General features: G+C 49.4%; 1 protein-coding gene across 1 annotated transcript in view; it reads left to right on the top strand.

The window, feature by feature from the left end:
• The window catches only part of NMNAT2 (nicotinamide nucleotide adenylyltransferase 2), a 159365-nt gene that overhangs the window by 123773 nt on the left and 10563 nt on the right, over positions 1-25029 (top strand). The window contains exons 3-8 of the mRNA XM_084792419.1: positions 254-321; positions 3300-3378; positions 7125-7251; positions 10104-10184; positions 11835-11879; positions 16106-16182. Of these exons, the coding sequence (XP_084648545.1) occupies positions 254-321; positions 3300-3378; positions 7125-7251; positions 10104-10184; positions 11835-11879; positions 16106-16182 (477 nt within the window). The remainder of the gene's footprint in view (positions 1-253; positions 322-3299; positions 3379-7124; positions 7252-10103; positions 10185-11834; positions 11880-16105; positions 16183-25029) is intronic.

Raw genomic sequence — 25029 nt, 5'->3', positions numbered from 1 at the left:
TAGATCTATGCAGAATGGGCATCAGCTAGTTCGGACTTTGACCCAGAGGGATACGATCCTTCATCCTTTTTCTTTTCCCCTTGTCACCCAATGTTTGTGTGTGTGGCAGAGGGACAGGTCAGGGGGTCACATCCCTCCTTTCTTCTCACCATCAAGAGTGCTACACTTTGTAATGGGGTGGTTCGGGCGGGGTATTTCTGGGCACCGTGGAAGACTGAGGGCCCCTACTACTCGTGGCTTTGTTGCTCCCCAGGGCCTTGTGTCAAGTCGGCACCGTCTCATCATGTGTCAACTGGCTGTCCAGAATTCCGACTGGATCAGGTAGGGCTGGGATGATGGTGCTCGAAGCTGGTGGCCCTGGGCTCCCTGGGGTGGATGGAAAAGAGGAAGGGTCAGTAATTTGGAGCCCACAAGTAATTTGGAGAAAATAGGAGAGATAGTAGCCATGTACTGGCCGTAGTGAGATCTCCCATGGTGGCCCAATTAATAACTGTGGTCATGCTTTTTCATCTACTTTATTGGTGTTCTTATACCTCTACCTCGCTTCCAACTCTTATCTATCCTCATACCTTCCAGCCCTGCAACACCAGGTAGGAGGGGGGAAAGCGCAGCGTGTGTCTCTTTACTACTCCCTTGTGTTTGTTTAGGGACGTAGTTCCTTGGGGCAAGTTCAATCTTTTTAGTCAGGATATCCAGCAGTCCAGCAAGCGAGCAATAGCAAAAGGCAGCAGCAGGATGAACCAGCAGCAGTGGTAGACAGCAGTAAGGAGAACAGCAGCCTCTGGCGGCTCTCTCAGGGGTCCTGGCATTTATTCTCTCTCAGAGTCCTCAGAGTTAAACTATCTGCAGCTGGCGCAACTGTGGACAATCTGAAGCAGCCCCATATCCCATTAAAACAACATGCTTACCTAACATAACTGAGGTTTTTTTAAAAAATAGTTTTAAATTATTTATTTATTATGTATACAGTGTACATTAGATCACATTGTAGGTAGTTAGTTGTGAGCCACCATGTGGTTGCTGGGAATTGAACTCAGGACCTCTGGAAGAGCAGACAGTGCTCTTAACCACCGAGCCATCACTCCAGCCCCATAACTAAGGTTTTGGTTTTTTGGTTTTTCCGAGACAGGGTCTCTCTGTGTTAGCCTTGGCTGTCCTGGACTCGCTTTGCAGACTAGGCTGGCTTCGAACTCACAGCGATCCACCTCCCCCTGCCTCCTGAGTGCTGGGATTAAAGGCGTGCGCCACCACGCCTGACCCATAACTGAGTTCTTATAGAAATCAAAACTTCCACTACAAATAACTTTGTTTACTTTTGAACCAAACAATCAGGCTCACAAAATTAAAGAGTTAGCTTAAGGAGTTTCATGGGTGGCTTCTTTGGTATGATGCATGGGTTCTCAAAAACATCACCTGGGGGAGGAGCCTGGCCCCAAAATCCCAAACGTCTTTCATTCACGTTCTCACCAAATTCTGTTAACTCTCACCCGTAACTCACTTCCTGTCAGAGGAAGTGCGTGGCCTTGATTACTGCCCATTTCTGAACTCGGGATCCCTCAGGGGTCCACACTGACTCTTGAACAAAGGTGTGGGGCCTATGAGGAGTGCGCTCTAGGGCATCCCTACCAGCTCAGACCGGAAGCTGTCTTCTTGATCACTGCTCCCCTCCCAGCTCCCCTTCCCTTTAGACAAGCTGTGCCACTAACATGGCAGCACTCCCAGACTCCCAGCCAGCAGTGTAATTAAAGCAAGCTTCCACTAATTATGCTAATTATGTCCCCCAAGTTCCTACCGTTATAATTTGCATGAGAAGATGGTGTTTAAAAAAATAATAATAATGGCACATCATTTGCTCTTTAATTTCCTGTGCTGGAAAATTAAGCAGCACCTAGAAGTTTCAGCAAGGGGAGAGAGTCAGTGAGGGATGCTGTTAACCCAAGAGGCATGAGCAGGCAGAACTGAAGGGAGTGAGGAGAAGTCGTAGTAATAATTAAGCAGTGGTTCATGTGGGTCTGCACAGTGATTTGTATGAGAAGCCTCACCCTTGAGGGCCTTTCTTTTGGCTTGAGGACCAGAAAGATGGCTCAGCAGTTAAGAGCACTTGCTGTTCTTCCAGAGGTCATGACTTTGGTTCCCAGCACCTACTTTGGGCAGCTTACTACTGCCTGAAACTCCAGCTCCAGGAGATCTGACACCCTTTCTGACCTCCACAGGCACCCTCACATAAATTTTTTTAAATTTTTTTTAAATTAAAAAAAAAAAAAAAACCAAAAAGGACACAGGTTGGGTCAAGAGATGAGAAATAGGTCCCAAGAAACCAAAGTCCTGGAGGACAGTCCATCTGTGATTGAGTCAGGATTAGAAGCCACTCCTCTTAGTGCTGTAAATGAATGCTTAATTGCCAGTGGGAAATGAATCCAGGGGAGAAAACACCAGCCAGAAACCTGTTCCTGCTTTGATGATGCTTAGAAAAACGTGGAATAATTCCTCACCTGCCTCACTTGGAAGATCAGTACTGAGATGTCTAAGGAAGCCCAGGGAGCTCTATTGGGAGGGAAATTAATTATGTTAGCCCTGACAGGACACCTGCCTGGTGAGGCCAGGGGGAGGGGCCTTGCCCACCTCCCATACTTGCCTATACACAGGGCCAGGGCAAGAGGGGAGCCCGGTGAGGGCAGGCAGATCCCCTTCCTTTTCCCTTAAGAAGATCTCAGCTCAGGAAACCTGAGGTGCGTGCTTGTGGCAGGGGTTGGACAGGGATGCTCAGCCGCTAAGAGAACATCTCAATTTAGCAGCTCATTAATTTGGCAATTGAGGCCAAGTGAGGCATCAGTCTGGGGCAGGATGCCTGCTCACTTCCCAGCCTCCCGTTCAGGAGGAGTTAGCTGGCCTGTGGGGCTGTACCCTCCAGGCTAGCTGGCATGCCTTACTTCTAGCCTCGAGGCACTGTCTCACCCAGGTGAGGCCCATGGGGCTCTTTGCCAAGGCTTGCAGCCTGGCAGGGCGAGCCTCAGTCCCTGCTTGATGAGCCCCTGGCTCATGAAGATTTCCCTTTTCCACACGAGAATCTGTACAAAGACATCTTGCTAGGCTCTATGCGTATAATAGTGCCCAAGCCCTCACACTAGACAGAGTGCTAAGCTGGGGTTAAACTCAGAGAGACTTACACCAGCATCTTCCTTACATGCCTATGCTAGATTCCGCTCATCTTATAGAGAGGGAAACTGAGGCTTGGGAGGAAGCAATGAAGAGAGAGTGCCTCGAATGGAAACTAAAAACAAATTCTCATGTGATGGCAGGGTGGACCCATGGGAGTGCTACCAGGACACCTGGCAGACCACCTGCAGTGTGCTGGAGCACCATCGAGACCTCATGAAGGTAAGCATGGGAAAGCAGGATGCAGGAGAGGGGTAGGTGAAGGCTGCTGCTGGCCTGCTGGCCTGGCATCTGCTTCCTGCTTCCCTGCCAGTTAGTTGTGAGGCAGCGCAGCCCAGGGAAAACAGTGAACTAGGACCCTGGAGCAGTACCGGCTTTGCTCCCTGTCTTCTACTCTCTGACATGTCTTCCCGTTTGGGTATGATAGGGTGCTGTTGGGGCTGGATTTGACCTGGGCAGCTCTCATCAGCTGGAGAAGCAAACTCAAGGGGGGATGAAGAAGACAAAGCTGTAAGACTTCAGCGAGGAAAAGAGGGGCCTGGGCTCAGTCGTTAGAGGGCTGGCTTAGCATTTGTGAAACCCTAGGCTTGACTCCCAGTACCAGACAAAAACTGAATGGGGAGATGTGCACCCCTATCCTGGGAGGTAGAGGTTGGAGGGTCATAAATTTAATGCTATTAGCCTGGGCTAAAACAAACAAACAAAAAAACAATGTCCTCTTAGACTTGGTACAAGTTGACAGGTTCCCTCCCCATCGCTTAGGGAACCCACAGATTCCCAGTCCAGGCTAAGATACCGAGCCTAACTCCCATGCATCCCTCCATCTAAGAACCTCATGGACAACAGCGTCTGATCCCTGCTATATTACTGGGGTACAAGGAAGTCTATGTATCCGGGGACACACAGTGGACATTTATTGACCCAGGATGAAGGAGAGCTACTGTGTTCCCCACTGCAGCATAGAACCTTCAGGGACTTAGGGCTGGCTGTGTACCAGCAGCACCAACCACACTGTGGGCAGAGTGCCCTCCGCAGATCAATATCAGCCCCAGGAAGTCAACAGTGACAGGATGAGAAACAGCACTACCCATGGCCAAAATCCTGATTGACGGGCTGACAGATAGAGCAGGTTGTCCTTTGAAATCATCTCCCCACCCTCGGCGTGGAGAGCTTCCAGCCCTAAATAACCTAAAAAGGCACCATTCTGACCCAAGGAGAACCCCATCCCACCCCTCTCCTTGCTGACGGAGGGGCTGTCGCCATCCTCTCCGTGGAGCTGCCCCTGACCACCCGACACTGCACCAACCACACAGCTGGCTTTCATTTTTCTACATGGGATTTAGGGTTCAAAAACATCCTAGGAGACCATGAGCAAGGGGAGCATTGGAGGACCAGCAGATTGCTGCTCAGTCTATTAAGTCCCTTTGTGGAATTAAACAGAACCAATCTTTCCTTCTATCTTCAGAACCTTTCATACCCATCCTGATCCGTTTTTTTGTTTGTTTGTTTGTTTGTTTTTGGTTTTTGGTCCTCTTGAAAAGACTATGAGGTAGGGTCACTCCCACTCCTCCTCTGCGTAGTCTCCACAGCAGAGGGATGAAAGGATAGGCAAAGACATGCTGTGGTAACGGATAAAATCATCAGTGGACTACATTAATTAGTTTATTTCTCATACTTGCCACTTGAGTTGGTGGGGAGGACACTGTCACATGGGAACCTGTGTTCTTTTTAGTCACACGGAGGCCTAGGGAGACTCCGAAGCCCTTCTAGCACCCCTGAGCACTGGCCTGGCTAAAATGGCCATCGAGCCTGGCCATTGTTTGGTTACTCAAATGCCCAGGCTTTCTGGGCACTTCCTCTTTTAATCAATTCAAAGCTGGAGCCCGCACCAGAGGATAGCATTCCCAAGCCTCAGCTGTGGCAGCTCTGCAGAGGCTGGCTCACAGTGCAGGTGACAGATGGTCTCCAGCCTTGTAGCCAGAGCTCAGAGCTGCTTCCTGACAACCCCACCTTTCCCAGTCCTGAGATACGGCTGGTGATCCTGGTACGGAGGGTAAACTTGCCAGGGAGATGGCCACTCAGGGCTGAGTATATAAAACTGCTGAGGACAAGAGAGCCACGGAGGGCTGAGCAGGGCACGGGTATGTGGACAGAGCAAATCAGATGGGAGTAAGGACACAGCAGGAGAAGAAATTCCTCGGCCACAGAGCGGCTATTAAGTGACAATGTGACACTGTCTTTTCTGGTGATAAAATAATAATGAGAGAGCACAGATCACCCTTTCGTTCTATTGGCCGCAGCTGGACAGAGGAGCCATTAAGCAGGCTGGGAAGCTGTCTCACAGATGCAGCTGCGTGTTGCTGTGACCTTCTGTATTAGGAGCAGGCAGACATGATGCATTAACCCACAAACCAAATGCCTGCTCTTCTAGGCCTCAGAAAAACTCCAGGCATTCTCCCTGCAGGATGGCCTATAGAAGCCGTGCCCAGACGGTCTTCCTGGCCATCACTGGGGCTTGAGGGTTCTCTCACAGCAGGACCCCAACCCTGAAAATGTAATGAACACCATCATCCTGAGATGCTGACTTTGGGGGAGGAGGACTTTGAGTATTTACTTAGTCCCGTGGTTCTCTGTCACCCTCCGACCCTGGGTGAAGGAAGAGTTGCTTCTGGCTCCAGTGTGGAGAAGGCTCCATTCTCAGCCCTATAATTCTACATCAGTAGGCTTGATAACACAGGGTAGTGGCTAATGGGTCACAAGCCACCAAGTGGCTCTGACATGTGATGAGCAGGCCCAAGGCCTTGAAACTCACCCCACACTTCCTGTGACATAAATATATCCTTGCTTTGGTCTCTAGCTGGCCCTGTCACTGATGTGTCTGGTCATCAGAGGCTGAGGTGGTGGTGATGTCTGTGGCTGGCCTGACCTTTTCCAGGCCTGCAGAGCTCCCCGGCAGATATGATCTTATTTGAGTCCCATGAAGCAGTCAGGGACCACAGACAGTCATGACATGCAGAAGGTTACACCAAGCCCTGCATCTGTCAGGCACTTTACATATACTTGCTCAAGTAATTCTGCCTTAGGTGGGCCTGCCTTCCTGAGAGAGGAGACTATGGCTGATTTCTACCTAGATGTATGTGTGTATTTATTTACAGACATGTATGTATTTATTTATATACATACATATATGTGTGTACATATATATATATATATATATATATATATATATATATATATATATATATATATCAAAGGATGGATGAAGACTGCAATCCCAGCATTCAGAAGGTGGAAATAGGTGGACAGAAAATTTAAGGTCATGGGTGGTAGTGGCCTTTAATCTCAGCACTCAGGAAGCAGAGGTAGGCAGATCTCTGAGTTACAGGCCAGCCTGGTTTACAGATCAAGTTCCAGGACAGCCAGAGCTACACAGAAAAATCCTGTCTCAAAAGAAAGAAAGAGGGATGAAGAGATGGCTCAGAGGTTAAGAGCACTGGCTGCTCTTCCAAAGGTCTTGAGTTCAATTCCCAGCAACCACATGGTGCCTCACAACCCTCTATAATAAGGTCTGGTGCCCTCTTCTACATGCAGGCAAAACAATATACATAATAAATAAATACATCTTTTTAAAAAGAAAGAAAGAAAGAAAGCATTATCAGACTTGAATTAAAATTAAGGTACAGGAGTGATTAACTGTTCAAGGTCACATAGCTAGAAGGAGGAAAGCCTGGCCTAGGGTCCAGGGCTGTGTGATGCTGCTTCCCAAGCTTTTCTGCTGAGCTACTCTGTTTCTCTGTTTCTTGCCAGTGTAGACAGCTGCACCAGAACCAGCCCCAGGGCCCTCCCTCAGCTTGATGCTGACTCAGTCTGCTCGAGACAGATGTCCATGGGGGGCAGTTAGGCCAGCATGGGGATTCTCAGCATCTGTTGGCTAAGGACACTGACTCAGTGTTTTTCCCTTTCCCCAGAGAGTGACTGGCTGCATCCTCTCCAATGTCAACACACCTTCCATGACACCTGTGATTGGTCAGCCACAACACGAGAACACCCAGCCCATTTACCAGAACAGCAATGTGCCCACCAAGCCCACTGCAGGTAAGGGACACTGGGTAAATTTCTTAGTCTTCTGAGTCTCCTAGAGGGCCCACCCAGGATTTGAGTTGCTAGAAGGAGGAAGAGGAAGAGAAAGGTTAATTATAGGAAGGACAAGGGAGAAGTGCTGTCATATTTTTTAAAAATCTATTTGCTGTGTTCTTATATCTCTACCTCCCTTCCAGCCTTTATTCGACCCTAATCTATTTCAACTCTCCCACACTAGGTAGGAGAGAAAGAAGGTTAGAAGAGAAAGGTGGCATATGGACTTCTATAGTCTACTTCCTGTTGATTAGGGATATTGGGTTCCTTGGGGCAAGTCCAGTCTTCATTGTTAGAATATCCAACAGTCCAGCAAACTAGCAAGCTTGCAATCCAGCAGTAGCAAATGAAACAGCAAATGCAGCAGCAGGATGAACCAACAGCAGCAGCCAAGGCTCTCTCAGGGCTCTCCCATTAATACCTTCATCAGCATCCCCAGAACTGACCTATCTGCAGTTGGCAACAATCACGCCCCTGATAGTGTATGAGGCAAATCATAATCCCCTGCTGTGAAGCAGCCTCTTACCCTACATCTGGGTTAAAATGAAAATGTAGTCACATAACTGGGTTTTTAAAGAAACCAAAACTCTCACTACAGAGAAGGGAGGTAGGAAAAGAGGAGAGGAGAAAGCAGAAGAGAGGGGACAGAGAGTGAGGAGAGAGGACAATGTGCCTTCTTAAGTATTTAAATATAATTGTCTTAAGTAGGGATTTAATATGTGAAAGGGAACATTTTTTCCTTTGCTTCTTTCAGAGAGGTTGAGGGTCTCACCCAGGGTCACAGTGAGGAAGTACCAGGGCTATGAGTCACATTTCATACGTAATACCCATACTCTTAGCCTGCTTCCTTTACAACAAAGAACAAAACCACCAACCCTTTCTTTCATTAGCGCTGTGAACCTTACAGTGCTGTGTGCTCAGTCCTTTAATTGTGTTCTCACTGAATGCAGTAGTTCTGTGACATATATGCTGTCTTTCCTTTGACAAATAAAAATGAAGATTCAGAGACAATTTGTGATTAGCCTAAGCTGCACAGCTGAGAAGTAGAAGAACCATCAGGTCCAAGTACATGCCCTAAGGCATTGGTTCTCAGTTTGTGACTTGCAACCTTCACAGATATCCTGCAGATCACATAGTTATATTATGATTCATAACAGTAACAAAAGTTACAGTTATGAGGTAGCAATGAGATCATTTTCCGGTTGGGTGTCACCACAACATGAAGAACTATATTAAAGGATCATAGCGTTAGGGAGGTTGAGAACCACTGCAAGGATTCTTCCAGGTCAATCCCAAGAGATAAAGCTGGGTGTGGTGGCAGATGCCTGCATCCTAGAACTCAGGAGATGGAAACAGAAGAATCAGGAGTTCAAGGCCAGCTTGGGCTGCACGAGGTGCTGTTTCAAACAAACTATAACCAAATACAAACTCTAAGAGCCAGGTACCGAGAGACCATATGCTGTTATCTTACTGGTCTTTTATTATAAACATAGTAATTTATAAAAATAGGGCTAGGATTCCTCAGTTTGCCTGCAGTTATACTGGGTACTAGGAAAGTTTTGGGACAAGGGCCTGGAGTGATAGATCCCTGAAGAGCTACATATGGTGCCTCTCGGCCACATAGGATGCCTGGTTACTGTGAAAACCATCTGCGTGGGCAGGCATGCCCCCCCCCCCCCCAGCTCAGCAGAGATGATTCTAGTGTGTAGTATGCCTCAGGCTGAAGTTCCTTGGATTTGGATGTTACTGTCCAGTAGGACTGGCTGGCCTGGCACAAACCCATTGAGGAGCTCATGAGAAGTGTATTAGTGACAGTGGCCCTTCCATTGCTGTGACGAAATGCCTGAGGAAAAAAAGCAGTCTTAAAGGAACAAAGATGTATGTGGCTCACGTTCTAGAGGTTTCAGTCCAGAGAAACTTGGCCATGTTGTTTTGATGCTCCGGAAGCATGAAGCATCATGGGAGTGAGTGGCAGAGGAGGTGGCTCACTTTGTGGTGGCCAGAAGCAAAGGAGAGGAAGGGAGGAGCCAGGACCCCCCTCCAGTGACCTAATATCCTTCCACTGTCTCCACTCCCTAAAACTTTACCGCTTCCCACAGTGATGTCAGCTGGGGACCAAGTCTTCAACACCTGTGGGGACATTTAAGATTCAAACCATAATGTTAAGAATTGGAAGAGGGACTGGAGAGATGGCTCAGAGGTTAAGAGCACTGGCTGCTCTTCCAAAGGTCCTGAGTTCAATTCCCAGCAACCACGTGGTGGCTCACAGCCATCTATAATGAGGTCTGGTGCCCTCTTCTGGTGTGCAGGCAGAACACATAATTTTAAAAATGTTTTAAAAAATAGAAGAAGAAGAAGAAGAAAAAGAAGAAGAAGAAGAAGAAGAAGAAGAAGAAGAAGAAAAGTAGTACGGATGCACCTTAGGTTTGCAATCTAACTCAACATACACACATTATGCTCTTTAAAATGGAAGAAAATAAATAATACACCAAGACTCTAAGCAGTAGTCATCTCTAGACTTAGGATACTGCTTTCCCCCCCCCTTTACATATCTTTCTTTTCTCTATTTTCCACTTTTCAACAGTGCAATAAACATGACCATAAAGTAGACTGCTTACAGTGTTGTGCCTTGGACTCTGAGGGAGAAGAAAGAACCTCTGGCGGTCATTGCTCTGCCCTTTCTCTCCCCCTCCCTCCTCCTGCCTTCCACTTCCCACACTCTCCAGCACACCCCTGTTCACAGTGGCCCTGAGGCCGGCCTGTTGTGAGTGGTTCATTCCCTCTGACTCTATCTGTCTTATTCTCTCCCTCAGCCAAGATCTTGGGAAAGGTTGGAGAAAGCCTCAGCCGGATCTGCTGTGTCCGCCCACCCGTGGAGCGCTTCACCTTTGTAGGTAAGGCAGCAAGAGCTTTCTTTCCCGGTTCCAAATCTCTTCTTTCTCACCTCCCTCCATGCATCAGCAAGTAGCTCCACCCCCTGAAATTCATATATTGAATTGTTAATCCCTTAGGGGATAGGGGCCAGGAGCCAGGGTCTTTGGGAGACAATTACGTAATCATGAGGATGGATTATGAGCACGCACAAACGCGCACACACACACACCACACACATCACACACACACACACCCCACACGCACACACATCACACACACACATACACACCACACACACACACATCACACACACACACACATCACACACACACATACACACCACACACACACACACCACACACCACACACACACATACACACCACACACACACACATCACACACACACACACATACACACCACACACACACACACCACACACCACACACACACATACACACCACACACACACACATCACACACACACACACATACACACCACACACACACACACCACACCACACCACACACACACATCATACATCATACACACACATCATACATTAAACACACACACAGAGCACACACACACCACACCACACACATACATCAAATGTCACACACACACATCATACATCACACACACATCACACCACACACATACACACCACACACACAAATCACACCACACACAAACACACACACCACCAACACCAACATCACCATCAAAATAAATAAGCAAACAAATAAAGTGTAATTTTAAAAATGTTTTTAAAGAAAGGTCCTGCAGAGCTGTTCACTCCTTCTACCATCTGAGGATACAGGAGATGATGCCACCCATGCTGGCTCCTTCATCGTGGGCTTTCAACATCCAGAACTTCCAGGAGCAAATTCTTATTGCTTAGAAGTCACCCCGCCCATGGTATTTGTTGTAATGGCTCGAATGGCTGAGGACATCCTTTTGTGGAGCTCCACGGTGGAGCAGTAGTTCAGGCCTACAGTGTCAGGAGGTGATGGGAGCAAAAGGATGTGGTGCTCTTGAGAGGCCTTTCACTCTCTTCTCCCTCCTCGGCCTGTGCCATTCTTCACCCAGCACTCCATAAAATATGTCTACATATCAGACGTTTCACATGGGCCCTGGATCCTGCCGATCAGTCCAGGCAGCGTCTGTTCCTCCAGTGGGCACACACTCTTTTCCTGGGTTCCCCCTGTCTTTTGGGTCCTCCTTGAAGTCTCTGCGTGGGTGAGGACATCACAGGCCCGAGCTCTTCCCTCTGCTAAACCCAAATTTAACTGTGTAAAAGAGCCCCTAAAGAGCCAAAAAGAACTCATTCCTTTTGTTCTTTGGGGTTGCCTTCTGCTGTTTCAGAAGTTTCCAGTTTGGGGCATATCTGTGGGAACCTCTGAGGAGGCAGAGGCAGGGCCAAGGCAGCTCGCCTGTAAATGTATGTGCGTGCCCATGCTGGACACGTGTGTCCCTTGTCCGTGCACACAGTGCACACCAGGAACACACACCAGAGGCTCTGCCCTTTGATCCGTCCAGCTTTTGTGACATCCTACCCCAGCATTATCACTGAGGAGACTCTCAGCTCCCTAATGCTCTTCTCTCGCTCTCTCTCCCTCCTGTCCATCTGTCAATCCCTCCCACCCCCCTCCCTTCTCTCCCCACAGATGAGAACGCCAACCTGGGCACGGTGGTGCGGTATGAGGAGATCGGTGAGTTGGGCTATGAATCTGGGAACGTTTGGAGCCTCTCGCCTCCAATTAAGTGGAAGCGACAGTGTCGGGGAGGATGGAGGCCTGAAGCCTGGAGTGGGTTTACAGCAGGGTCTGCTGTCAGAACATTCCTTCTGGAGAGTAGGAGCATGCTCTCCCCTGGATCTCATTTAACATCTCCTAACTAGACGCACTCCCTGGTAGGAGTGGACCAACTGGCAACCTCCCCTTCATAGCCTCCTCTCCCTCATCTAAAAGGATGAAAGTTGAGCGTCAGGGCTAGTGAGAGAGACCCATTGTGTTTGCCCACTGATACTGCACACAAACAAGGCAGTTTCAGGCTCTTGAGAAGGAGGCACGGGCTGGCTGGGAGCCACCGTGCAGTTTGCCTGCAGCCTTGGCTGAAGCTGAGGTATCTCTCTGTCTGCCTGAGACCCCGATGCCCAACCCAAGTCCAGAGTCGGTAGAAGCTGGTTACAAGCATCTGTCAGGATGGGAAGGAGCTGACAGCTGTGCAAATCATCAGCAAACAGAAGCCTTTCCAAGGTTCCTGAGCAAAGACAAGGGCTGGGGGACCCAGTTGCCTACAGCTGGAAAAGGATGACAGAGGCAGGGCAGAATGGAGCCCTGCAGTGACACATGCCTGTTAGTCCTTTTCCTAACACTTACGGAGGCAGAGGCAAGCTGATCACTGTGAGTTCGAGACCAGCCTGGTCTACAAACTGAGTCCAGGACAGCCAAGGCTACATCAAGAAATCCTGTCTTGAAAAACAAAACAAAACAAAATGTCAGACCGGAGCTGGAGCTGGCACAGGGGGTGAGGAGGTGCAGTGGGCCCCTAGGAGAGGCAACTTGGTGTCCAACCCACAGGAGTTTAACTTCTAGAGTTGTGTTGGATGCTTTTTCAATACTCCTCTCAGTGCAGTGGGGTTTGGGCTCCTGATGTGATCCTGAGAGGTGTAGAAATGGGGGTGTGCCTGAGCACCACTATGCCCAGCAGATGTGATAACGTTCCGAGGTACATCTCTGGTCTGAGATGTAGTCGAGCCTGAGTTAAGTCATGTTGCTTTGCAGGACCCATTTGCAAAATGTTGACAACTAGTTACTAAGCGGAGCCATTAGTAAATATTACGTGCTGGTAGCTTACGGTTAGGCAAGCTGCATCAAGCCAAAGTAACTCAAGGGCCTCACTTCCTGACTACGTTTCTAGACTATAGTATCCTTTACACATTAGCTTATTTGCTCTGAGTTCTGGGCACCTGGCTTTCTGGCCAATCCCCACAAAGCAAGCCAGTTCTATAAGCCCAGAGAGTCCAAAGGCAGAGGTGGAACAGAGCAGCCAGGACCAGGCTCAAAGCCCAGCGCTCCTCCTCCTCCTCCTCCCCTGCAGCCCTGCCACTCCAGAGGCTGTCACCAGACGCTGGTCGCTTGCAGCCTCTGCCCAGCAGAACTCAGAACAGTCCTAGCATTTTCCATTGTGTTCCGATGTGTGTTTGTCTTTTTCATGTTTCATGGTTTTTTTTGGGGGGGTAGGGGTGGGGGGTGTCTTCCCAGGCTCGGGTTAGGCTTTGCTGTCCCTGCTGGGCTACATCCTTTGTAGTTCCTAAATCTGCCTAGCCACCTCTGACCCAGTTTGCTCTCTTAAAGGGAAAGGATCCCCCGTGTCTGACAGGGAGGGAATGAAGATAGAAATCTTGGCTTCTGAAAAGGAAAGCCATACAGCCCACCCTCCAACCCCTGCCCCGGGGCCCCTCCCTGGCTGACAGATTCCAGGTTCTGGGTGATACAGGTGGCAACCGCCCTGGTGTACCGTGAGATCTGGGATGGGCCACTGGGCTACACATAGCTGGAATTCCTGAGCAGGGAGTGCAGAGGGAAAGTACTGATTCTGGCTGCTGGCCCTAGATCAAGATGACCAGGGGAGGGAGGCAGAGCCCAGCAGAAGGCAAAGGGAACTGACCCTTGCATTCTCTGAGTCCTTGGTACTCACAAAACTCCTTTAATAACGTCTCCTTGCACACATCACAAGAAAAGGCCACCTTCTTCTAGCTGCTTCTTTTTTTTTTTTTAGCATCAGTGATCCCATTCTTCTGTTCCCAGCATTTAGGGGCTTCCCGTGTGGACTGGCAATATGGAAACCACTGCTGCCCTCTCGTGGCTACATGTGGGACCACAGTCTCTGCAGGGCCACCTGTCCACTGCCAAAACACATCTGCTCTGGTGGTAGGGGATGGGTGGGGGGTGGGTCAGAGGTTTCACTCTGCCTTTCTGTGCTTCTGCTCTTTTTGTTATTGTTGTTTTTTGTTTTGTTGTTATTGTTTGTTTTTGTTTTTGTATTTTCGAGATAGGGTTTTTCTGTGTAGCCTTGGCTGTCCTAGACTCACTTTGTAGACGAGGCTGGCCTCAAACTCACAGCGATCTGCCTGCCTCTGCCTTCCGAGTGCTGGGATTAAAGTCGTGCAGCACCACGCCCAGCTTCGGCTTTTTGTTTGCTTGCTTGTTTGTTTGTTTGTTTTATAAAAAGTCTCCCATTATTCTTGGGCAGAGAGTGAATCCTAGCATGAGAAGGGAAAGCCCTGGTCACGGTTTTCAGCCTCAGGGCTGCCAGCATTTAGAGGAAGATAATTCTGCTTTGTGGGGCTGCCCTGTGCAGTGTGGGAAGCTTGCTTAGCAGCATCTCTTCCACCAGAGGCCAGTGGCACACTTCTCTTCCCAGACTTTGTGCAATTGCCCCTAACCTGCCCCGGGGCTCTCAAACAGCCCGAGTAACTCTGTGACCACATCCTCTGCTGGCTTAACTACTCACCATGTCTGTGTGTCTACCACCTCCAGGCCCTGGGGACAGAATGACAAATTAAGGTTCTGGCCCTGAAGAGATCATTGAGTAATAAGCGCCCGACCTTCCCTGGGCTCCCTGAGGGGTGGGCCACACAGACCCAGGGCCAGGCTTTGGCCACTCCCTCTGCCTGCCTCATTCCCATCTGGAGACTGTGTTGAGCAAGAGTAAGATCAACATCCTTTCCTGGCCTTGGGGTGTAAGTCAAGCAAAGCCGCGGGCTCTCAACGTCAAACGCCAGGCCAGGGTAGCAGCTGGGTCTGGAAGACTAGTGGTCAGCTCTGCACATGCGCTCTCATCGTCTCTGACATAACACATTGGGTACAGCAGAAACCTGGGCAGCCGAGATCTGCACTCTGAATATAGGAATGTCAAGAGTCTCTAGATTCTCCCTGCCGCCCCTCCCCCCGCCGGGTTTTGCTTTTCAAGACAAGGTTTCTCTGTTTACACTGAGCCCTGGCTGTGCTGGACTCCCTTTGTAGACCAGGCTGGCCCGGGGCCTATCCTAATCATTCAGTTGTAATAAGCAACCGTTGGCTGCCAGCCTTAAATGACAATAGGCCTCACTGGGATAATTCAAATCGGGCTTTATGGAGGAAGAAAAATGACTGACAGGCAGGAGGAAGCAGCACGGGTAAAGGGAGGTGTTTCTAGCCTTGCTTCACAGGCCCTTTGCTGAGGGCTGTGGCCGCAGAGAGGACACAGTGGATCAACTCAGATGCTTGGTCGGCCCAGTCAGTGGTTCCCCCTCCATCCCCTCACTGCTATGCTGACACTAATGAGAGATGCACTCCATGTGGAGAGAAGACGGAAGGAAGTGTTTGACAACTGCACTAAGGAGGCTGAAAAGGGGGGTTCTGGAGTTCAAGTCCCAGCTATATAGCAAGTTTGGGGCTAGCCTAGGTTACAGAGTCAAGAGAGAGAGAGAGAAGAAGAAGAAGAAGAAGAAGAAGAAGAAGAAGAAGAAGAAGAAGAAGAAGAAGAAGAAGAAGAAGAAGAAGAAGAAGAAGAAGAAGAAGAAGGAGGAGGAAAGAAAAAGAGAGAGAGGCTCTGAAGCCTTAAGCAAAGTGTGTGGCTGCCTCTGTTAGAGAGCCTATCCGTCCCGCTTTGGCCCTAAAGGGCTGTCTGTGTCTTGGATAGGCAGGACAATTGACCACCCTTCACGCACTGCTCCCCTTGCATGTGGAAATCCCACTGTAGATGGGGGTTCCGGGAGGAGAAATCAGGGTGCGGGTGGATGTGGAACTACAGACACTCCGGTGTGGGGTTGTCGGGGAGACCTACAGTTCCAAGGGTGCAGCCTTATGTGCGCACGGGGATAGGAAGCCGAGCGCCGGCTCCTAGACCCCATCCTCGATGCTGTTTGCAAACTCCGCTCTCCCTCCCCCAGAGCTGCGCATCTTGCTGCTGTGTGGCAGCGACCTGCTGGAGTCCTTCTGCATCCCCGGACTCTGGAACGAGGCAGATGTGAGTAGCCAGGTTGGGGGAAGGGAAATGTGGGGGCGGGGGAGGTGGAAGGGGGAGGAGAGGTATGCTTGATTCCCCACCCCCACGCCCACCCCCACACAAACTGTTATCTCTTGCCTCCTCAAAGTTCCCAAGAGGGCTAATTCATTCACATGACCACATAGGAAAATTCTCACCCACCCCAGGCGCTATCTCCTACTGCATATTTATTCTCACGCCTCCCTGTTCTCACCCCCCAGGAAACCCTGGGAAAAAAGCGCTCTGAGTTATAGAATGTCTTGTTCCAGGTGCTGCCTGCGGTGTGCATGCTGGGTCCCTGGGGACATTAAGGGAGGATTTAAGAAGAAACTGTGCCCTTGCGGGGCGCGGGGGGGGGGGGGGGGGAGGGGGGAGGGGGGAGGTATTAGAGGTGTGGTTTGTTTTCCTTAGCTGCCTCTGAAGAGACGGTAAGGACTACCCTAGCTTGTGAACCCCTTAGCAAGAGGATAAGGGCCCAGGGGGTGGAGGTGAGGTTGGGGGTGGGGCACAGATGGCTGATGGCAAAGGTAGGATCCTTTAGATGACTGATTTGGCGGAGAGGAAAGGAACCAGTTAAACTCAAGCCACTTTGAAGTTCCAGCCATCTGTCCCGACTGGGATGGTCAGTCTGACTCGGATGGGTCCATACATGCTATTGTCTCTTGCTCTTTTATGAATCCACTCGTGGGATAGCCTGGGCTAACACTAGTTCCAACCTCATGATCCTGTGCAAGTTGCTTTTCTGTTTTTTGTGGGTTTTTGTTTTTGTTTTTTTAAGATAGGATCTTGCTGTGTAGTCCTGGCAATGCTCCTGCATCAGTGCAATGCCAGGCTTTGTGCATTTTTAATGAACTTGCTAGGCAACCGTGTCAATCATGCAGCTCCCCTGGTTGCCAAATGAGGCTTGTTTCTCCGATGTTTGGCATGCCAATCGGCCAGTCATGGAAATGATTGCAAACATTCTTTTTTTTTTTTTTTTTTAACTTTATTTGTATGTGAGAGCTTTATCTGCCAAAGAGGGCGTCAGATCACATTATGGATGGTTGTGAGCCACCATGTGGTTGCTGGAAATTGAACTCAGGACCTCTGGAAGAGCAGGCGGTGCTCTTAACCACTGAGCCATTACTCCAGCCCCGATTGCAAACGTTCTAAACAACAACAACAACAACAAAAGTTTACTGACAAGGCAGGCACCCCCGGTCTCAAAAAGATAAGGAGCATTTATGAGCTAAGCAGGGTCTGAGGCGTGGAAAAGGCGATTGACATGAGGAAGGTGTAGTGGTCTGTAGGTGGGCCATCGAAGCCTTACTTGGGCTCTATTCAGAAAACAGTGACATCAGCCGACTCTAAGGGTGGAGCATTAGCCATCTGATGTCAAAAGGTCACCCGCTGGACACTTGCAAGGTCAGTAGTTTCTGCAACCTCCAGTTCATGAAAAAAAACAGCTTGGGCAACTGCTGTCATGGTGACCCATAGTCAGGCGTTGTCCACAGTGAAACTCCTGGGAAGACACGGGCTTCCTGGGAGATTTAAGAAGAAATCTGCCCTCTGGAGATCAGAGGTATGGTTGCTTTCCTCTGCTGCCTTTGAAGAGGTAGTGGCTACTTACTACCCTTAGGCCCCCTTAGCATAAGAATAGGGGTGCAGAGGGGGGCTGGGATGCCAAGGGCTGATGGGAAATAGGACCCTTCCAAACTCAAAGGAAGCCTGGAACAGAGAGCAAGTGGACTAACTCGGCTTTCCCCTCAGTGTCACTCTGGACCTCAGTTGCTTTTGAAATCTGTGGTATGTTATTGACAGTGGTCTGAGATTTTAAAGAAATGCATGGCACAGCCCCTGCCGATAAGCGTTAGGAGACCTAACAGACATAACGTACATATATGCTCTTTTGTTACGGAAAGGGGACATTCCGAATCTGAATCTAGACTCAGTCCTACTCCCATACATGCTAGTGACAAGATATCGTCAGAGTTTCAGATCCTCCCGTCTTTAAAATGGCCACAGTGACAGTATTTACCTCCCGTGGGTTTTGAAGACCCAGATGACACTACTTGAGTGCGTGACCTGGCTTGTAACAAATACTATTAAGAAATTTCAGCTAACGTGACCCGAACACCCTGGTGCGCCCGGTAGCTACTACCATGTTGCCACGCTGTGGGCTGTGGGCTCTGGGTGGCACAAGGCCTAGTCGGGCCTTTCATCTACAACCCTTGGAGCAGTTTCCAGCAGGTGAAGTTTTAAGCTTCCTTTCAGTTTTGGATTAAATGGCTTAATCAGCTTTTGCCTTCCACCCTCTACTAGGTGCTGAGAAAGTTAAAAAAAAAAAAAAAAGGCTCAGGCAGAGATCTCAGCAAGGCTGAACAGTTGCCTGGGGCCCCTCCAGGGAGGCCTGAGAAGTCCGGGAATTTAGAAGGATGAGGTTGACAGCTGGTGCAGTTGTCTGAAGAGCCACTTGTGTGAGCAGGAAATCCCTGGGGCTATTTACTAAGTGAGACCTGAGGGGGAGCCTCCTCCAGTCAGGGCCTGAAGCAGGCTACTTGGAGCCTGAAAGAACACCCTTGTGCCCCTGATGCCTGGCCAGTCTCTCTCCTGTCTCCTGGTTAGAGCTCCTCGGGGTAGATTTCCTACCTGCCACACGCTGACTGCTGTTAGGTGCCAATATTTGAAGACCAGGGAGCCACGCCCTCCACCCCACCTCGGGCCTTTCTTGCTCTCCCTCAGGCATTGGTGTTGAGACTTGAATTAACTGATTAAGAAACAAAATTTAAGGGGCTGGAGAGATGGCTCAGCAGTTAAGTGCACTCGGGTGTTCTTGCAAAGGGCCTCAGCTTGGTCCCCAACACCGGCGTCTGGCTGCTCACCACCACCTGTAATGGGGGAGGGGAGAATGATAGATAGAAGGTTATGATGACGCAGACTTTGGGTTGGGGGGAGTATGGAGCAAGCGCACTCGGGACCATAGTGACAGTGGAGCCATGTTACCTTTGGTGCCGAGTCACTGAAGACCCGAGAGCCTTGTCCTCAATGTGAACGGCTCCCAACACAGGGCATCTGATGCCCTCTCCTGGCCCCCCAGGGCACCTGTACTCATAGGAAACACACACAAAGAGACAGGCACACACAAATGTTACAGTGCGGTCTGTGTCCATTCAAACGTTTTCCCCCTGATTACCTGGAAGAGGGCATCCCACAGTCCTTCCAGTTTGACCTTCTGCATCCCCAGGAGTAGTCAGAGAGTTCCAGTCTCTTAGGGGTGATTGTGTGAAAAACAAAGGGATGCCCCATCACTCTTCCCGTCCCCAGTCTGAGACGGGTGACTTTGGAAGACCTCGGTGTCAGCCTGGCATGGATAAGCCAGCAGCACTAAGGAGGGTAACCAGATAAGCTCACTTTTCCTAGGACTTAGATGAACTTAATGCAGAATCCCAAGGCCAAGGAGATAGCAAGGTGAAAGAGAGCGCTTCCCTTACCTGATGAGGCCCTGCATGGAATCTGCGGTCCTAACAAGACTCCAAAGCCCAAGGCTAGAGCCATAGCCTGCTAGGCAGAGCGCCCACCCCGCCTCACATGCACAGAACCATGGCTTCTGTCCCCAGCACCATGGCAACTGGACACGTGATCCCAGCATTGGGAGGTGGAGGCAGTCCCATTCTTAGAAGCCCCCCGAGTCTCAGGCTGACCACCCGGATGCCTGGTCACCCCAGAGATCTAGGACGCCAATTGTAGAAACTCCCAGAGGCACAGTCTCCCTGCGTCTGTCTGTCTGAGGCAGTGTTAGCAGTTCCCAATGGAACCCACAAATCCGGGTGGAGGACAGGGGTGCTGCAGAGACTGATGCAAGGACCATGCGTGGTGAGGACCTAGGCCCTCTGCTCAGATGTAGTTGATAGACAGCACAGTCTCCTTGAGGGGAGTAGGGACTACTTCTGTCATGGACTCTGGTCCCCACAGGTTGATTTGCTTCCCCCTAGTGGGGCGTTCTTGCCAGGCCACAGAGGAAGAGGATACAGGCAGTCCAGATGAGATTTGATAGGCTGAGGGGAGGAGGGCTTCCCTTTCTGAGGACTAGAGGAGGGAGGGAGGGGGCATGAGGGAGGGAGAGTGGGACTGGGAGGTAATGAGGGAGCAGGCTACAATATAAAGTGAACAAATTAAAAAATATATATTGTTTGTAAAAAGAAAAAAAAAAAAAGAATTCCAGTTCCCTCAGAGATAGTGGAGTTGGAGTTAATCAGAACCCAGGGCTCCCTCAGCCTAGATCACCTGCATTCTGAGGCCACCCAGGCAAGTACTGCTCCTTCCCAACTCTCCCCAGTTTGTGAGGTTCTTAGAATCATTTCTTAGAGGTGAAGGGGGGGGATATCTAAGGCTATACAGGGCTCTGGTCTGGGAAGGAGTGGAGCTGGTTCAAAGAGGCTGGAGAGCCGCCTCACGGTGTGCACTCAGCCGGTTAACATCCCCTGGGAACTGGCCGCGTGGATCCTGCCCCACAGCAGGATTGCCTCAGCCTCTCCTAGGCGCTCCCAGTCGGCTATGAAGTCAAGGTCGCTTGCTTCTAAGCCCTGAGCCAAAACCCTCTATCAAGGGCTACTCCCCCCCCCCCCCCAGCCACACGGTTCCCCAGCGGCAGTGTCTATTAGGCACAACGATTTATCAGCCCACAGTGAATTCTGACCTCCTGTGACCAGTGACACACCCGTCCCCTAACGTTCCATGGAGAGAAAATTCCGTACATATTCATCAAATTTCTCTCAAGTGGAGCACAAAAGAGCTGCTGTGTGGTCTCCAGATTGGCATTTTCATTCTTGCTTTCGGGGGTGGGGTGGGGTTGGGTTGGGGGAGGCAGTCAAGATCGGCCTCAGAGATCAGGAGCCAGCATCGTCCCCAGCTCACTTTCTTTCTTTCATTTTTTTCTTTTTGGTTTTTTGAGACAGGGTTTCTCTGTGTAGCCTTGGCTGTCCTGGACTCGCTTTGCGGACCAGACTGGCCTCGATAGTGCTGGGATTAAAGGCGTGCGCCACTACCACACCCGGCAACCCAGCTCACTTTCATTAGCAGGCTAGTTTCCTCTGCTAGTTTGTATCCTCATTGTTCTGACAAAAACAAGTTAAAGAAGGAAGAGTTTGTTTGGGTTCAGGTTTGAAAGTGGAGTGCATCATTGCGCAGAGGGCATCGCGACAGGGGCACGAGGCAGCTGGTCAGGAAGCAGAGGAAGACGAATGCTACTTGGCATCTCCCTCATGTGCCCTAGGCCTTTGTTTCTTCCACTTCCTGACAGAAATACCTGTGCAGGTATCCAGACACGGATCAGGAAGTAGATTAAATTAAAGTCAAAGGCTCCAGGGTCAGCCAGGGCTGAATTTTTTTTTTTTCTTCACTCCCCCATTAAACAAAACCCAACCTGTTGTGCAGGGCAGTGCTGACACTGGGTGCTTTATCCACCATAAAGCGGAAAGCAGGCAAATTAATTCTGATTTTGTCATTCCTCCTTTCAATCAATCTCTCAACAGTGCCCTTGTGAACATAACAAAAAGACCCTAGTTATAAATACTTAATTCAATATCCAACATGAAATTAAGGGCATAGGAAGTGTAGAAAAGTGTTGGAGCCCAGCTGGTAAGTTCTCAGTAACTACTGGCTGTTGTTTCATGTTCTTTTTGTTGCTGTTAAGTACTAGGAATTTAAGTTTCTGAGTTTTGTTTTTGTTTTTGTTTTTTCAAGATAGGGTTTCTCTGTGTTAGCCTTGGCTAAGTTTCTGGTTTTATAATATTAGCCACTAAACTATATCCCTCTCTTTTTGTATTTTTCTTCTTAATTGTTTTTTTATTTTATTTTATGTTTTGTTATATGGCATGCAAGTGCCAGAGCATGCAAGTTAGAGACAACTTTGTGGAGCTGGTTCTCTCTTTCCACCTTTGCATGGGTGCCTGGGATCGAACTCAGGTCATCAGACTTGTGTAACCAGCACACTTACCTGCTGACCCATCTGTTTTGTTTTGTTTTGTTTGAGACAATGTTTCTCTGTGTACCTGTGGCTGCCCTGGACTTGCTCTATAGACCAGGCTGGCTTTGAACTCACAGAGATCCACCTGCCTTTGCCTTCCAAGTGCTGGGATTAACGGTGAGCACTCCACACCCGGCTAAGACAAAGTCTTCTTAAAGTTTCTTAACGAGTGATCCTCCTGCCTCTGCCTTGTGAGCAGCTAAGATTAAAGGATGCATCACCAGCCCGGGGTCATTCTTTTATTTTTAAATATTTACTGAGCATCTAATACGCAACAGCAATCACTAGCCTACAGTGAGGAGAACAGAAAGAAAAAAATATTTGGCTATTCACTGTGCTTTCTAGTGGGGAAGACAGACAATAAATGAATTGTATTTGGCCATATCATAGGTTATCTGGTTTAATCCCTGTGAGATGGAACTTCAATTCCCATCTTTAAAACATGGAAAAGGTCGGGCGGTGGTGGCGCACGCCTTTAATCCCAGCACTTGGGAGGCAGAGACAGGTGGATTTCCATGAGTTCGAGGCCAACCTGGTCTACAGGGCGAGTTCCAGGACAGTCAGAGCTGTTATACAGAGAAACCCTGTCTCGAAAAACCCAAATTAATAATAATAATAATAATAATAATAATAATAATAATAATAATAATAATAATAATAGGAAAGGGAGCTGGGTAAAACAAACAAGTGGAATACAGACATCTCTCAAAGCAGGCCTAGGTGAGGGCACAAGCCGGCGTTGAGTCATCGCCCGGTCCAAGTTAAGTAGGTACAAAGAGAAGCGGTTTTCATGTAGGGCAGCAGAGGCTACAGAAGACCGAGTAGTGGGAACAGGATTGAGGAGAGACAGCTGGTAAATGGGTTGTCTTCATTTCATTTGGAAAGGCACTGATTTTGATGAAGTGTGCTGGACTCACTGCATCACAGTTAACTGTAAGGGACATTCTCAGGACGCTGGCATTTTAAACAAGCAAGAGTTAATGTCTAACCCAAAGGGGTAAGTACCTAAAGGTGTAATTCCAGACGCCAGAAATAGGCCAATGAGGAAACTGTTTTCTTTTCTTCCTGCACATCTCAAAGCCTTACATTCGTTTCATTGGTTGTGCCCTCCGTGCCTCCAACCAACCAGTCGTGGGCTAACCGCCTCCTATATCCACAGCTATGGGAAAATAACCAAAGAAAATAAACAGAGGAAGAGCCGGGGGCATTAACCACTCCAGAAGAAATCCCAGGGCCCCAGGACAAATGTAGCAAAGACAAACATGTGGTTATTCAGGCTCGGATGACTTTTTATCAAACTGCCTAACTCCAGCCAGGAAGCAGGAAGCCTGTGGGACTCTCCCATCCCCAGGGGATTAGGTCCCCACACTGCTAAGACCCACGCTGAACCCACAGGGGAAGGACCCCCCCTCTCCCAAGTCCGGGTGCAAGATGTGGGGCTATTTTCCTGCTCACGGTGTAAAAGGTGCTGTTGATTTGGTTTTCGGGCGTCTGACATGAGGCCGGAACTAGGCCTTCCCACACTCCCAGTCAAGCTGGCAATGCGGTGGCTTGGTTTCCTCTGGGAAGCCCCACTGAAGGAGCTTTCATTTGTTTGCCTAAAGGGCCATCCTGGAAGTGCTCTCCTGGCTGCGTGACTCTGATTGCACTAGCTCTGGCCCAGCCTTCCCTCCAGACCAAGGCAGTAGTTTAGACGTCCTCACAGACTGGGAATTTTCTCTGCTCTCCCCTTTTATCTCTGTAGCCATTTAGAAGGGCTTACAGCTGTATGCTCTAGGGGGCGATAGAGAGCAATAATCTGAGAATAATTGGTAAGAAAGGACTGCTTTGGCTTTTTTTTGTTGTTGGTGGTGGTTGTTTGTTTGTTTTGAGACAGGGTTTCTCTGTGTAACAGTCCTAGCTGTCCTGGCCTCACTTTGTAAACCGGGCTGCCCTTGAACTCACAGAGATCCGCCTGCCTCTGCCTCTCAAATGCTGGAATTAAAGGCACGCGCCACCACCCTAGGCTGTGTGTTTTTGTTTTTGTTTTTTAAGAGCAGGGTGGTGGTGGTGGTGGTGGTAGTGGGTATTTTCCTTCCTTTATATGTGTTGATGTTTTTTTTAAACACTTTTTTTTTTCTTAAATTGCTATGTAGCTGTATGTGTCCTGGTCCTCTTGCTAAGTAGCCCAAGTTGGCCTCAAACTCACGTTTCTCAGCCTCCGGGTTCTGGGATTCTACGGCTACACCACTGCACATCACCAAGCATATTTTCAGCTTGTCATTATTTTTAAACTGAAGACGTTTCAAGTCATTAAAATATGAGTCTTCTCGATGGGTCTAGAAGTGTGAAGCAATGGAAAGAGTCTTCAAGAATGACCCAAGAGGGTTCAAACTCACTCACATGCCGTGTGCATCGGGTAGGTTCCCGAGTCTCATCGGGTCAGGTTCCTCCGCCTGAGGAGTGAGCACGGAGACACACACACACCTCAGAAGATGGCCGGAAGGGTGAAGTGTGAGACTCGTTCCTGGCCTGTGGCAGAGCCCTTGGTAAACACCTCTTCCCTGCCTACTGCTGGTCCCTGTGCATCCCTAACTGCCGTCCGAAAAAGGCACAAGAGGAGGCTGGAGCCACTGACCTGCAGCACCTTGAGAAGAAAGTCAAGTCGGCCGGGTTCTGAGCCCTGATTTAGAGTGACCACACTGGAGCTTCCCAGTGAGGCCTGTGCCAGGGTAGGCAGTGCATATTGGGGTGCTGTTGCTAATGGAGCTGAGCCCTCTGATTTGAACAGGCTGGTGGCCTCTCTCTGTGTTGGGATGAAGCCCACAGTCAACACGTTCCTTTGT

Source organism: Acomys minous (genome assembly GCF_964271855.1).
Source record: "Acomys minous genome assembly, chromosome: 1".
In the NCBI taxonomy this organism is placed as follows: domain Eukaryota; kingdom Metazoa; phylum Chordata; class Mammalia; order Rodentia; family Muridae; genus Acomys; species Acomys minous.
Note: the sequence above shows the minus strand (reverse complement) of the source record. Positions and strands in the feature narration are given on the sequence as shown.